Source organism: Myotis nattereri (genome assembly GCF_964212035.1).
Source record: "Myotis nattereri genome assembly, chromosome: 1".
NCBI classification, from domain to species: Eukaryota; Metazoa; Chordata; class Mammalia; order Chiroptera; family Vespertilionidae; genus Myotis; species Myotis nattereri.
In genome coordinates this window covers 108,045,191-108,061,550 of record NC_138075.1, presented here as the reverse complement: position 1 = coordinate 108,061,550, position 16,360 = coordinate 108,045,191, and the positions used below count along the sequence as shown (strand labels likewise).

The following is a 16,360-nucleotide window of genomic DNA, read 5'->3' as shown; positions in this document are numbered from 1 at the left end:
GTTGAGGCGTCAGTAACATTACTAATTTTAATAGCTTTGAATAAAAGTTTCATGGTAGCCCTAACCGGTTTGGCTCAGTGGATAGAGCGTCGGCCTGTGGACTCAAGGGTCCAGGTTCGATTCTGGTCAAGGGCATGCACCTTGGCTGCGGGCACATCCCCGGTGGGGAGTGTGCAGGAGGCAGCTGATAGATATTTCTCTCTCATCTATGTTTCTAACTCTCTATCCTTCTCCCTTTCTCTCTGTAAAAATCAATTTAAAAAATCAATGAAATATATTTTTTAAAAAAAATTTCATGGTAAATTTCTCTGTCTTAAAAAAAAAGATAATGCTCCCTATTCCATATACAGTAAGCCCCGACGATGTCATTGATCACATACATGTCTGTTTTATCTTCTTCTAAGCATAAATACTGGAAAGGAATCAGAAATGATTAATTCTGTAACTAGGACTTGTCAGAGATGTTCAGAACTAGCATCTCTCAAATGACAGTTTATGTGCCCCCTCCCCAATAAAACAGAATTACATGAGTGTGTGAATGATATTTGGAACAGCTGTTAATTGCTTATATATACCACAATCACTGGATCTTATACATAGACCAGTTTAAGCAGTGCCAGAATCCATCACTGTAGTGAAATAAAAGAATGTAGTTTATGAAATCGTATTCATATGTGTTAGATTGAAAATGGCAAGTGTTGTACAGAATATAAGATAACTTTGGGACAAAGTTAAAAGTATAGAATAGTATCTCCTGAGGACCAGTTTAGTGGTCTCATTGATAGTTTCAATTGTTTTTAATAATGCTCCCCAGTATTTTTTTACTCATAAATACTATTATCTCTATTCTTCCACAACACAATTATTTTAGTGTCTGTGACTCCTTAGTATCCTAGTGTGGTAAATACAGCACTCTTGGGGTCAGGAGTGGAGAATCTGGATTCCTTTTTTAAAACAAAGCCCATCACCCTGTTCCTCTGGCACAGAAATACTGAGACATTTTCACATTTATTGCTCCCACCAAGTATTAAGCTCTACCTTTAATATTTAACTAGTTGTTCATTTGGTTGTTTTCTTCTATTATTTTGAATTGAGGCATTGACTTCTTACATTCTTATGGCCACCTTCTTTTTGCTTAAGTTTCAATTATGTAACAGTAATGAAAACTTTACTTTTTCTCTCTTCTTTGTTTGTTTTAAAACAATGCAGGGCAATCTAGAGCAGCTATGATACCTCCCAAGCATCCACGGCAGACTAAGGGGGCTTTGGATGATGCCATAACCTTTGGTGAGAAAACAGACCAAGAAGCACCTAATGCTTCCCAAGCTGAACCACCCCCACTGCCAAAGAAGATGATCTTAAGAGCCAACACAGAGCCGATCTCCAAAGACCTCCAAAAATCCATGGAAACTAATCTTTGTGTCATGGCTAATCCCACCTATGATATCGATCCCAACTGGGATGCCAGCAGTGCTGGCTCTTCCATCAGTTATGAACTCAAGGGACTGGACACTGAGTCTTATGACTCCTTAGAGAGACCTTTACACAAGGAGCGACCAGCAACAAACAGCATCTCCAGTTTAACCACTCTAAATATTAAGGATAGATTTTCCAACAGTATGGAGTCCCTGTCTAGTCAACGTGGTCCCTCTTGGAGACAGGGCCAAGGCATCCAGAAGCCACAGAGACATGCACTTTATCGAGGACTTGAGAATCGGGAAGAAGTGGTGGGAAAAATCCGAAGCCTTCATACAGATGCCTTAAAGAAATTGGCTATTAAATGTGAAGACCTCTTTATGGCTGGGCAGAAAGACAAACTCCGTTTTGGGATGGACAGCTGGTCAGACTTCAGGCTAACCAATGACAAGCCATGTTGTGAGGCAGGTGATGCAGTTTACTACACAGCTTCATATGCAAAAGATCCACTTAATAGTTATGCAGTCAAGGTAAGAAAATATTATAAATCTGATTCTAAAATCGTATCCAACACACTGTTATTGGGATGGCTTTGTTCTTTCTTCCATTCTTCCACTCAGCAAAATGTTTTTGAGCATCTACCTCATACCAGATATTATAATAAGCAGGGGCCTTATCTAGAGGAGAAAACAAAGAGAAGGACTTACAACACAGGATACTGGGTGATAAGATAAGGGTAAATATCATTCTTAGGAGTTTAGAAGGACCTTAACTCATATTCTAAAGGTCAAAGAAGTCTAAGGCTGCTATACAAATGAGGTCTGTTATTACGTGTCTTCCACTCCATTTTCCTTTTTTTTTCCTTTTTTCCTTTTTTTTTACTGCTTAAAGTATTACAAAGAGTATTACATATGTCTCCTTTCCTTCCCCCCCCCCTTGACAATCCCCCAGCCTCCATTGGTTATGCTTATATGCATGCATACAAGTCCTTTAGTTGATCTCTTATTCACGATACTAATAACCCCAAATAAAGGTGACCACCAGAGCAAAGAGAATTAGGGGATAAGGAAGAAAGAAGAGAAAAAGAAAAAAGAGAAAAAGTAAAGAAAAGGAGTGCAAAAATGAAGTTGGGAAAAGGAAAAAAAGTAAGAGAGGAAAGAAAGAGAATGAAGTAGAAGAGGGGAAGAAACTATTTCTATGGGGAGAAAACTCCAATAGAACAGCCACTAATCCCAACAAATTCCAGCAACAGATCCCTAGAGATGAATGCAAACTACAAACAATAACTAATATCAAGCGAGGCGAGGGAACACAGAAGCAAAAAAATAACTGGGGGGAAAAACCAACAGAAAAATAAAAAGAAAAAGCAAAACAATCTCACAAATAAGCATAAAAAAACCCAATATACTCAACAATCAAGCAAACAACAAAACGACAGAGAGAAAAAAAAATTTGGATAGTGAAGAAAGAGAAGAGAGAGGTGTATATGGATTTAGAGCAGGGGATTGGAAATTAGATATATAAGTAGGGTGAGACTTTAATAGGGGGTAAAAAGAAGGAATAGGGAAAATCTAAAGCAGGAATAGGGTAAGAGAAACAGGACAACCAAAGGTGAAAAGTGAGGAAGAGTGTTTTGGCATAAAGGTAAAGTTGAGGTAGAGTAAAGTGATGCTAAAGGAAAGATGAAAATAGAATATAGAACACTAATCCCAAAATAAAATAAAGAGAAAATAAAATGACACTATAAAAAAAGGTAAAATGGTAATAGTAATAATACTGGTTAAAAATAAAAATGTAGTAATTAAAAAGGTAAAATCAGGTGATGAAGAAGGAAAAAATATTGGTTTCTTGAGTAAAAGAAACTAATGAAAAAAAAATGTTCAGTAGTGAAGGTCCTTCAATTCCTCTACTCTACTGTTTGGCACACCTTAGTCCTGTCAGGTATTGAGGAGAGTGTTGAAGTTCCCTGCAATACACTGTTCCTCCGTGTTGTAAACCACAGTCCTGATTTTAAAGCAGGCAGTATTTGTTTCCCACACTGCCTTTATTTGTGTTTACAGAAGAGTCAGTTTGTGGTTCAGCCCCTGGGTGGCAGTGTTTCTGGATTGACCTCCAAGGCTATAAGCCCTCTCTAGCCAGTAGTTAGGTTTTGTTTTCCCTATCATGCTTAATACTGGTATGGGAGAGTCGACTGCCCCGGAACTGGTTCTTTGATCGTTACTCCCCGCTATGATTCCCAGGTTTCACAATAACAACTTTCCCCTGCAGTCTCTGTGAGTGACCCCAATTGGGTGATCCTATGTATTGGGTTTAATAATCAAACACAAAGATTTAAGGGGGAGAGAGAGAAAAAAAAGAGCCTGAGAAGGTGCATGAACTGGCAACCCTCCACTGTCCAGCTCTGTGCACAGTCTCTTCCGCACGTCCTCTCTCCCCTGGCACTAAGCAGCCGACACACTGGCAAAATCCAAGGGTGCCTTTTTGCACCCAGTCCAGCTATGGACTTATTTTTAGAGTTCCCTTCTGCCAGCAGCCCTGCAGGACCCCTTCCACACTCACGGATCACTCTGGCCCCAATGCCCGCGGACTTTGTGGGGCACGGGGCATGTTCCTCTCTCCAACCTGGATTGCAAACCGCACCTTTAGGTGAAATCTGACCTTTCCGTGAGGAGGAGCAAGGCTTGTCTGTGTCCACGTAGTTGCGCTGCTTGAGATGATCCCTGGATGCCATGGTTGCAGGGTCTCTGGATGTATATGCTTCGATATCAGCCACTCAAGATAGCATGGTCTCCGTGGCTGAGTCGGCCGCTCTGGGAGATTTCAGCAGCAGTGGAGGCTGCCCGGTTAGGGGAGTCCGATCCGGCAGTCTCCAACAGCCCCCCCCCCCTTTCTCCTGGAGTCCTCTGTCTTTCCTGGCTGCAAACTGTCTCCCAGCTGAATCTCCTCTGCCAATTTGAGCTGGATGGTACTAGTTTCAGCTGCTCACCCTATCTGCTCCGGGACAAGGCACGGGACATGTCCGTCTATACCGCCGCCATTTTAGATCTCTCCATTTTTCTTTATTCTCTAGCAAATAAGAGACTGTTGTCTTTCCCTGCTCTGTACTTCCTCTGCTTCCTCCATAAATACTTTTATAAAGGAAGATAATCAAGATTTGTTAATGTGCCAGTAACTGTGTTAGTGTTATAATTTAATCTTCACATCAGTTTTATGAGGTTAAGATCTTTTTTATCCATTTGACAGATGAAAATAAAGCTGAGTGGTGAGCTAATTTTCTTTTTTTTTTTTTTTCGTCTTTTTCCCCCCACCCCTTGACGTTCCCCTGGCCTCCCCTACACCCTAGTGTCTTGTGTCCATTGGTTATTCTTCTTTTTTCTTTTTTTTCAGAATTCTTAAATCTTTATTGTTCAAATTATTACATTTGTTCCTCTTTTTTCCCCCCATAACTCCCCTCCTCCCAGTTCCCGCCCCACCCTCCGCCCTCACTCCCCACCCACTGTCCTCATCCATAGGTGCACGATTTTTGTCCAGTCTCTTCCCGCATCTCCCACACCCCTTTCCCCACCCCCCCAAGAATAGTCAGTCCATTCCCTTTCTATGTCCCTGATTCTATTATGATCACCAGATTATTTATTCACTTGATTCTTAGATTCACTTGTTGATAGATGCATGTTTGTTGTTCATAATTTGTATCTTTACCTTTTTCTTCTTCCTCCTCTTCTTAAAGGATACCTTTCAGCATTTCATATAATACTGGTTTGGTGGTTATGAACTCCTTTAGCTTTTCCTTATCTGTGAAGCTCTTTATCTGACCTTCATTTCTGAATGATAGCTTTGCTGGATAAAGTAATCTTGGTTGTAGGTTCTTGGTATTCATCACTTTGAATATTTCTTGCCATTCCCTTCTGGCCTGCAAAGTTTCTGTTGAGAAATCAGCTGACAGTCGTATGGGTATTCCCTTGTAGGTAACTGAGTTTCTTTCTCTTGCTGCTTTTAAGATTCTCTCTTTGTCTTTTGCTCTTGGCATTTTAATTATGATGTGTCTTGGTGTGGTCCTCTTTGGATTCCTTTTGTTTGGGGTTCTCTGCGCTTCCTGACCTGTAAGTCTATTTCTTTCACCAGGTAGGGGAAGTTTTCTGTCATTATTTCTTCAAATAGGTTTTCAATATCTTGCTCTCTCTCATCTTCTGGCACCCCTATAATTCTGATGTTGGTACGCTTGAAGCTGTCCCAGAGGCTCCTTACACTATCTTCGTATTTTTGGATTCTTTTTTCATTTTGCTTTTCTGGTTGGGTGTTTTTTGCTTCTTTGCATTTCAAATCTTTGCCTTGATTCTTGCACTCCTCTGGTCTGCTGTTGGGAGTCTGTATAGTATTCATTATTTCAGTCCGTGTATGCTTAATTTCTAGTTGGTTCTTTATCATAACATCGAGGGTCTCATTAGATTTCTTGAGGATCTCACTACATTTATCGGCGGCTTCTAGACAGTTCTTAAGAGACCTTAAAAGTGTGGTTCTGAACTCAATATCCTCCATTGACAGTTTTGTCCTGTTTCTTTGTCTCCGCATTTTTTATGCTTTCTTGGTGCACCCCCAGTGGTCTTTGTGCGCAGTCTTGTTGTAGTTAAGCCTTGATTGTTGTTGACAATACCGGGGGTGATTTGACCTCCAGGCTAACTGGCTATGAGAGTCCGCTGTGTCTTCAGTGGGAGAGCTTCTGTGCTGGATCTCTAGGGCGGTGCTAATCTAGCATTTGCCTGAGGCTATCCGGCAAATGGCTCTGCGCAGGGCTTGGGCGGGGCGGGTCCCTGGGGATCTACAGGGCAGGCCATATCGAGCAGTTATGGCTGCTCTCCATTCCGTCCCTAGGGGCTCTGCCTCACAGAGTCCCAGCAACTGCTGCAAACCTCTGAGAGAAAGCTGCCTTCGAGTTCTGACCGAAGCCAGACAGGCCCGCTTCTCCCGTTTGAGTCTGGGTCCCTAGAGACTCGCCCGGATCTGGAGCTCAGAGTCTGAAACTCCCTCCCAATTGAAAACAACAACCGCGCCCTCCGCCTCCAGCCAGCTCCACGTGCACTCAGCACCTTAGTATTTCACTTCAGCACTGCGCCTCCTCTGAGTCTGGGTATGATATTCTCTTTCCTCCTAGTTGTAGAATTTCCACTCAGCCAGCCTTCCTGTGGTTCTGGATGATGTCCATTCCGTCTTTTAGTTGTTTTTTGAAGTGGTTGTTCGAGGCAGCAAACTCCAGTTTTAACCTATGCCGCCATCTTGGTTTCTCCTGTTATTCTTATATACATGCATATAAGTCCTTCAGTTGATCTCTTAACCCACCCCCCAAAACTCTCCTCAGGCTTCCCACTGTAGTTTGACAGTCTGTTCAATGCTGTTCTGCCTCTGCATCTACCCCTGTTAATCAGTCTATACTGGTCCCCATTATCTGTTTCAACCTCACTGAGCCGTCCCCATCTCACCAGGGCTGTCCCGACCTGACCGGGGCTGTCTCGACCTCACCGAGGCTGTCTTGACCTCGCAGGGGCCATTCTGGCCCCAGATGCCGTCTCAACCTCACCGGGGCCATTCCGACCTCACTGAAGCCATTTTGGCCTCACCGGGGCCGTCCCAACCTCACCGGGGCCGTCCCAACCTCACCGAGGCCGTTTAGACGTCACTGGGGCCGTCCCGACCTCGCTGGGCCATCTCGACCTCACCGGGGCCATCCCCACCTGACTGGGGCAGTCTTGACCTCACTGGGGCTGTCTCGACCTCTCCGGGGGCATCCCGACCTCACCGGGGCCATCCCAGCCTCACCAGGGCAACACGAAGTTTGGCACACTGTCCCCTCCCCAACAGACATAATCTCCAGGCATTCCTGGTGGCTGAACATCAGGCACGCCTGCTCGGACTTCGCCCTCCACCAAGTGCACAGACTGCCCGTCTGCCGTCCCCCAGCATCCCACGCGAGACTGGAACTGGTGGGCTTGCTTGTGCGCCTGCTGGTACGGCGAATCCACATTGCAGACCTAGCCGGGCCCGGCCCCGGCCTCCCCCAAACCCGACTCTGCCCCCCGAGCGTGTCCCTCCTGGATGCGAGAAGCCGAAATCTGCAGCCTGCTGAGTTGGGCTCTGTACTTGGTGCCTCTGCACATCCTACTCAGTCTCAGTGCTTTTCTTTCTATGCAAGGAGTTGAAATATGCGGTTTGTTGGGTTGGGTTCTGTACTTGGTGTCTCTGCACATCCTACTCAGTTTCAATGCTCTTTCTTTCCTTCCAGTTGTAGAGCTTTCACTGGGCCAGCTTCCCCATGGTTCTCTGTGATAGCTGTTTGTTCTGTAGTTGGTAGTTTCGATGATGTTGTGGGAGGCAACATGCACAGGTCTGTTCTTTACGCTGCCATCTTGGTTCTCCTGGGTCTGCTTCTTGAGTGTGTCTCCCATGGATGTGAGGAGTTGAAGTCTGCAATTTGTTGGGTTAGGCTACAAAAGCCCAGGTGGGTCTTTTTGTGCCCCTGGCACAGCTTGGATGGGGATGTAAATTGATTAGGGCGGGGTCTCAGGGAGTTGCCAGGGCGGAGCAAATAGCAATGGCAGCATCTCCACAGCTCCTTGCCTCTCTGGGACTTCGCGTCCCCCAGTGCCGGCGAGCAGCTGCGCGCCAGAGCCTCCCTCGCTTTCTGACCGCTGTAAGGCCGTGCCACCTCTCCCCGTGGGGTCTGGGGCCTCATGATCCCGCCTGAACCAACTCAGTGGATTCGAAAGTTTGTAAAAGCGCAGGCGTTTCCTCTTGTGCCTCTGGCACAGCCTGGATGGAAATGTAAATTGAGTAGGGTGGGGCCTCAGGAAGCCGCCAGGGCGGAGCAAATAGCAGTGATGGCGTCTCCGCGGCTCCTCGCCTCTCCAGGACTCTGGGGCTTGGCGTCCCCCAGTGCCGGCGACCAGCTGTACTCCAGAGCCTTTCTCGCTTTCCAACCACTGTAAGGAGTGCCGCCTCTCCCCGTGGGTTCTGGGGCCTCAGAGACCCACCCCGAGCAAGCCCAGAGGATTCGAGAGTTCGTAACCCCTTCCGATTGAAAAAGAAACTGCGCATCCAGTTGCAGCCCGCCTGGTGTGTGACTGTGTACCTCTGTTTTTCGCACCACTGTAGCTCCTACTCAGTCACTGTGCTTCTTTCTTTCCTTCCAGTTGTAGAACTTCCACTGGGCCAACTTCCCCATGGTTCTGAATGCTGGTTGTTTGTCTTATAGTTGGTAGTTTCAATGATGTTGTGGGAGGCAGTGTTATGCCCAGATTTCAGGATCCCCAAAAGACCACCAGGGAGCCAGCTGAGTCTGACACAAAAGCAAAGAGTCTTTATTCGAGCTAGCTCGGCTCCCCGACCACACTCACCGACACAGCGGCAAGTGGCAGAGAGAGCTAGCTCTGTGTGGAGAGGGGTTTTATAGGGGGTTGGAGTAAGGGGAGGAGAGAGGACTGTGGGCCCTGCCGATTGGCCGGGTGCAAGTTAGTGTCTTGTTACACAGGATGTGGTCGTATCTATGGCGCGCACTTCCCTTGATTGTCATTGGTTAGTTTAAAGAAATCCTAGGTGTGACTAGCAGAGGCTTGGGCTTCCAGGAAGAAGCTCCTTGCCGAGCACATGGCTAAGGCTGCTGCCCAAAAGATGGAGGATCCGGGGTAAGATGGAGGGCGTAGCCATCGCCCTGGGGCAAGTTGGTGGGCGTAGCCCTAGCCCTTTCATTCCCTCCTTTGTCTTGGAACTTCCGGCTCAATCATGAGGCGGACTGCATTTCTATTTCACCATTGCTAGAGGCCTGTACTGGGCGTGCAGAACTATCAACTGAACCACCCCTATATGCTTCTTGACAAATTGGACTAGTCTGTTAATAATGCAAGGGCCAGAAGTCAACAGCATTAGGAGGATTCCAAGGGGTCCGGTGAGGTCCGCTGCCTTCTTGAGGGTGATCTGCAGCGGGTGCGTCTGGTTAGAGGTCATCTTCCACTCAGACTCCCTGCTGTCCTGGGCACAGAAGGAACTGGGCTTGTGACCTGGCAGAGACAAACTATAACAGATGGTCCAGTGGAAGGGAAAGAAACCATTTTAGTTTTAACAACCTCTATTGAAATAGGATTTTTCTTCTTAAAATTCCTCTATGGCTATCAAAAAACCAAATCAAGACTAATTTATCTACTGTATTCAATTTGGCCTGATGTTTGCATAAACACAAGAATGGTTACTGACTACCTTTGCTGGAATTTCATGATTGAATCTTAATGTGTCCCATAGGGTCAGGAAGCCAAGCCATCCAGCTGCCATCAGGCCTGCCTGCAGTATATGCTGAGTTAGGTGAATCCCTCATCTGTAGCAACTCCACCTGAGCACACGCTCTAGGCTTTAAGGCCCATCTCAGTAGCCCTCCTACTCGTTGCGTCCCAGAGTTTGTGGGGGTTCCGCAGGGATGCAGAGGCATCCTTATTGGTGAGCTAATTTTCTTAAGGCCACACAGCTAGAAATTGATAGAGCTGTATTTAATTACCAATCTCTCTGACTCCACAGCCTACACTTTGTCCATTATGTCACATATTAATTTCTTAATGTATATTGCTCATTCTAGACAACCCACTTTTTTAAGAGGGCCAAAACTCAACTTCAAGAATTCTTGTCCTGTTACATTCACTGTAAGAAATTCATTGTCTAAGTAATAAATAAAGCATGTAATAAATAAAGCATGGTCTTTGTGGTCCAAAACATCTGGGTTCATATCCTGGCTCTGCCACTTAGTAGCTTTATCACAAGTTGCCTCTCTAAGTCTTAACTTCCTCAGCTTTAAAAAGGGACAGTAAGGGTATTTATAGTATTGTTTGGCTAAAAGAGAACAAAATGTTCCTGATGAGTACTCATTTATTTCACTGTCACTTAGTTTCTTCAGATGTTACTTTAAGAGAGTGGCAGTAGATGTATTATCACTGCAAACACCTGAAACCCACAGTTTCCTCATCTTTCAGGTGTTTGCAGTGATAATACATCTACTTTGTGGGACTGAGATTAGTGTCAAGTGAGATAATGCATATGAGAGTTTTTAAAAACACAAGTTCTATGTAAATTCAAGGTAAGGTTCTTTATTTCCATAATTCTTTTTTTTTTAAATATATTTTATTGATTTTTTACAGAGAGGAAGGGAGAGAGATAGAGAGTTAGAAACATCGATGAGAGAGAAACATCGATCAGCTGCCTCCTGCACATCTCCTACTGGGGATATGCCCGCAACCCAGGTACATGCCCTTGACCGGAATCGAACCTGGGACCTTTCAGTTCACAGGCCGATGCTCTATCCACTGAGCCAAACCGGTTTCGGCTCCATAATTCTTTTTTACTGATTCTATACACTGGTTCAAAACCAATTAACATACCTAAATGACTTCTGAGTGATAATTTAGCTTAGAAAGACTAGATGTTATCTTAGTAAATTAATGGATAAGGTAAGCTACTGGCCTTCTCTGTCTGTCAAGACAGAATGTACACCTAGACTAGACCTTTAGCTAGCTACCGTCTGCAATTGCAGCACCTACACCATGGAACTGTCTAGTGCCAATGACAGAGTGACTCTGTGTCTTAGCCCACACTTTTTAAACTGAGGGGTAAACGACAGAGAGAGAATCTGGATTCAAGTTACTATATTACTATTGAACTGAAAAGGCATTTTGAGATTCTGTGTAACACTCAAGAGCTATTATAGCCTGGCCAGTTTGGCTCAGAGGTTGAACGTCAAGCTCTGAAATAGCTCACTGGTTTGATTCCCAGTGGTCAGGGCACACACCCAGGTTTTGGACTAGATCCCCAGTAGGGGGCTTTCAAGAGGCAGCCGATCAATGATTCTCTCTCATCATTGATATTTCTATCTCTCTTCCTCTCCCTTCCTCTCTGAAATCAATAAAACATATATATACTAGAGGTCCGGTGCAAGAAATTTGTGCACGTCCCTAGGCCTGGCCGGTTATCAGGGCCAATGGGGGCCTTCCTTCCCTTGGCTGCCGGCTGGGGCCTTCCTTTGTTCCATGCCGCCCCCTGGTGATCAGCCTATGTCATAGTGGGTGGTTGAACTCCTGGTCAGTCGAACTCCTGAGGGGACAGTTTGCATATTAGCCTTTTATTATATAGGATGTGTGTGTGTGTATTTTTTTTTTTAAGAACTATTATATCAATAGGGTTAAGGGCCTCATCTTCTTGGGCCTTTGTTGCTAAAAGACAAAGTACCTATTTCAGAAAGGAGCATGTGTTATTTCAAAACAATTGAGAAGTAGGGCTAGACCAGTGATGGTAAACCTTTTGAGCTCGGCGTGTCAGCATTTTGAAAAACCCTAACTTAACTCTGGTGCCATGTCACATAAAGAAATTTTTTGATATTTGCATCCATAGTAAAACACTTATGTTTTTGATATTTATTTTATATATTTAAATGCCATTTAACAAAGAAAAATCAACCAAAAAAATGAGTTTGCATGTCACCTCTGACACGCGTGTCATAGGTTCGCCATCAATGGGCTAGACCAGGGGTGGGCAAACTTTTTGACTCGAGGGCCACAATGGGTTCTTAAACTGGACTGGAGGGCCGGAACAAAAGCATGGATGGAGTGTTTGTGTGAACTAATATAAATTCAAAGTAAACATCATTACATAAAAGGGTACGGTCTTTTTTTCCAATAGTTTTATTCATTTCAAACGGGCCAGATCCAGCCCGCGGGCCGTAGTTTGCCCACGGCTGGGCTAGACTAACTTTATGTATTATTGCCATGCAGTCTTGTCTTTTTCCCAAATGAATGATCTGGTATATTTCTTTGCTTATAATGATACAAGAGCAATGTCCAAAGAACAGGGGGCAACTGGTGGTATGTGGGTATACACTGAGTGGCCAGATTATTATGGCCACTTGACCTTTGTAGGCAAATTAGCTATAATTTCACACTGAAGTTACTAGAGGGCCAGACCATTATAAATAGGGAAGCAGGTTGTTTACCACGACAGTAGAAGTGATTTTTTTCTGAAGATATGGGTAAACACGATTTAACAGCCTTTGAACGTGGGATGTATTTGAACGTGAGTGGCCAGATTATTATGACCACCCCATCATTACTTCGTTGGGCCACCTTTTGCCTTCAATACCGTGGTGATTCTTCTTGGCATTGACTCCACGAGATGTTGAAAGCTGATGTGAGGAATCTGACACCATGCCTGATGAATAGCACTGTCCAGTTCTGTGAGTTTTGATGGTTGTGGAACCAGCTGCCTGGTGGCTCTTAACTTCATCCCACAAATGCTCAATTGGATTGAGATCTGGTGATTGTGGGGGTCACCTAAGCAAGGTGAAGTCTCCCTCATGTTCTTGAAAACACTTCTGCACAATATGAGCACCGTGGCATGGCACATTGTCTTGGAAGAAGCCATCTCCATTGGGATACACCATCAACATGATAGGATGAACTTGATCAGCAGTGATCCTTAGGTATGTTGTACTATTCAGACGTTGTTCCACATGAATTAAAAGGCCCAAATCATGCCAGGAAAACATGCCCCAAACCGTAACACTGCTCCCACCAGCTTGAAGGGTTGTACAAATGTATGTGGGGTGCATGCTTTCATGCTGTTTCTGCCAAATTCTCACTCTGCCATCTGCACGATGTAACTGGAAATGTGATTCATTGGAAGACCACATGACTTTTTCCAATGCTTAACTGTCCAATCCTTGTGTTCCTGTGCGAATTGGAGACGTTTTATCTTGGTAACTGCAGACAGCAAAGGTGTTTGAACAGGCCTTTGGCTTCCATATCCCATATGATGCAGTGTATGGCTAATTTGCCTACAAACATCAGGTGGTCATAATAATCTGGCCACTCACGTTCATATATACCCACATTCAAAGACTGTTAAATCGCGTTGTTTACCCATCTACTTATATAAAAACCCTGGGTGGTGTTCATCACAACCATCAGAACTGTGACCAAGTGGAAGGAAGTCAGTCTTGCAGGGGTTGTCTTGGCAACGGCTGCACCCTCCCCCAAGCTGTTTCCCAGAGCTGTTTCCTGTAAGAGTGGGGTTTGAGGCAGGAACCCGCCCTGGGATGGTGGAGGCATCTCTTTCTAAAGTGTGCCGCACCAGCACAGCCAAGGGTGAACCTGAGTGGGGGTGGCTGAAAGGCTTAGAAAAGACAGGCAAGAGAATGAAAGCCGGGTCTCGGTGGGATGCTGCTTCTCTGAGAGACAGCGACCACGCCCACAGCCATGCCTTTATTTTATAGCAGAAGCTACGAGGCAAAGTAAGGGCATGACCAAAATGTTTACAACATTCTCCTGGGTTTCAATCCTACTCAACTACATGCACCTGAACTTATCAAGCCTATATCACTCAGGCACATGGGGCCACATGTTTGGACCATAGGTTCAAGCATACAACTACAGCTGTTGGCTATAATTGTGCTGGGAGGGCCCTGCCCTCCAAACTGGGACTTGCATGTGGCAATGAGAGGACTGTGCCCTCTAATCAGTCCAAGGCTTGAACCTGTCCAAAACACTGTAGTGGCTCCCCACAATAAAGTTTTAATTCTGTTTCTTTGTTACTAATGTTGTGACCCCACCCCATACAAAGAAACAATTTCCGGAGGATGAGGCCCAGGAATCAGGATTTTAAAAGATTCCCAGGTGATTCTAATGTGCAGCCAAGGTTGAGAACCACTGCTATAGATAATATTAAAAATATATCTAAACGTGCAATTCTTTGTCCAAAAAATGAGCATGTTCAAAAAGTAAATGAAGAAAATTTGGATATACTTGATGGAGATTTTCACACATATTTGAGTGATGATTCCACTGATTACACAGATGATGCTGAAAAGGAAAATTATCCCATCAAATTTCTTAATAGTATTACTCCTTCGGGAATGCCGTGTCAGAAATTAAAATTGAAAGTGGGTTCAATCATCATGCTATCGAGAAATCTCAATAGTAATTGGGGTCTTTGTAATGGTACCAGATTTATTATCAAAAGATTATGACCTAACATTATCGAAGCTAAAGTATTGACAGGATCTGCAGAGGGAGAGGCTGTTCTGATTCCAAGAATTAATTTGTCCCCATCTGACACTGGCCTCCCATTTAAATTGATTCGACGACGGTTTCCCGTGATGCCAGCATTTGTGATGACTATTAATAAATCAAAAGGACAAACTCTAGACATAGTAGGCATATTCCTACCTGAACCCATTTTTGCACATGGTCAGTTATATGTTGCGTTTGAAGAGCATGTGATGTTACAGTTTAAGTTCTAAGTACTTCATCACAAGGGAAATTAGTCAAGCACTCTGAAAGTGTTCTCACTCTTAATGTGGTGTACAGGGAGATATTAGAATAAGTTTAATCACTTTATCAGTCATTGTTTGCATCACTGTTGTTTTTATATCATGTTTCTGTTGTTTTCATATGTTTTTGTTGTTTTCATATCATGTTTTTGTCGTTTTTATATCATGCCTCTGTTGTTGTTATATCCTTTTGTTTCTGTTTATTTAGTAATAAATTTATATATTATTTTCATATACATTTTACTAATTTCCTTTCATCTCTCACACTTCTATTATAGAGAAAGGGCAAATAGCAATATTAACACATTGTTTGCGGGTAGTTTTTATCACGCGCTAACAGGTGGCGCGGGCCATTTTTGCTAATTTGCGCAAATGGCAACGTTCAGTAAAATTACGATAACTTTAGTTTGCGTATTTATACGTTACCCATATTCTACCGCTAGTCTATAAAAAACATATTAATACGTGTCCCGCGCTCTACTACACTGGTAGAACGTATAAATACGTTTCCCGCATACAATGTGTTAAAATATCTCTGCTAATTCCCTTTTTTAAAAAAATATATTTTATTGATTTTTTACAGAGAGGAAGGGAAAGGGATAGAGAGTTAGAAACATCGCTGAGAGAGAAACATTGATCAGCTACCTCCTGCACACTCCCCACTGGGGATGTGCCGCAACCAAGGTGCATGCCCTTGACCGGAATCGAACCTGGGACCCTTGAGTCCACAGACCGATGCTCTATACACGGAGCCAAACTGGTTAGGGCAATTAATTCCCTTTTAATGTGCATGGATTTTGTGCACCGGGCTGCTAGTATCTTCAGAAAAAATCACTTCTGTCGTGGTAAACAACCTGCTTCCCTATTTATAATGGTCTGGCCCTCTAGTAACTTCAGTGCGAAATTATAGCTAATTTGCCTACAAACGTCAAGTGGTCATAATAATCTGGCCACTCAGTGTATATGTAAGACATATTTGGAAAAGGATGTCTTACACTAAATGGTGAATATAAATGTCTCTTTGAAGACTATTCGGGCCAAAATTCAACACCCTTAGAGAAACTACTAGGACACTGTGAGCCCTTCTTTTGCAGAGATAAACAAAAGAGACTAACAGTTTGCTCACACAACTTTTTACAGTTTGTCTTCTTAACACATTGCGGACCAGTAGTTTTATTGCTAGCTTTACCCAGTGGCCAGATAAGTTTCTATTGAGCGAGTACAAAAAAATGTTTTACGTAAATGTTAAAGGCACGCTTTAAAATTAAATACCCATTGCATTTTGAAGTTACTTATTACATTTTCTTACAAGCTAATTATCTTTTTAAAGCATGATACTTTATAAAACACTGTGTAATACAAAGCGAGAATTCTCATGATCCGTCCGCAATGTATTAAGATATTCCCTCCCATACTAAAGAAATCTAGAATAGGCTAACCGGTATGACTTTCTTTTGTAAATTTATTTTTCAGCTATAGTTGAATATAATATTATATTTGTTTCAGGTGTACAACAGGTGATTAAACTTTTATATATCTTACAAAGTGATTTTCACTGACTCCTAAGGGTCACAGACTGCAGATCATTGTCCTTCTGCC

At 43.7% G+C, this 16,360-nt stretch overlaps 1 protein-coding gene across 1 annotated transcript in view; it reads left to right on the top strand.

Moving 5' to 3' along the window:
- PEAK1 (pseudopodium enriched atypical kinase 1) overlaps nucleotides 1-16,360 on the top strand; it is a 144,747-nt gene that overhangs the window by 108,314 nt on the left and 20,073 nt on the right. The window contains exon 4 of the mRNA XM_081084317.1: nucleotides 1,210-1,946. Coding sequence (XP_080940443.1) covers nucleotides 1,210-1,946 — 737 coding nt within the window. The remainder of the gene's footprint in view (nucleotides 1-1,209; nucleotides 1,947-16,360) is intronic.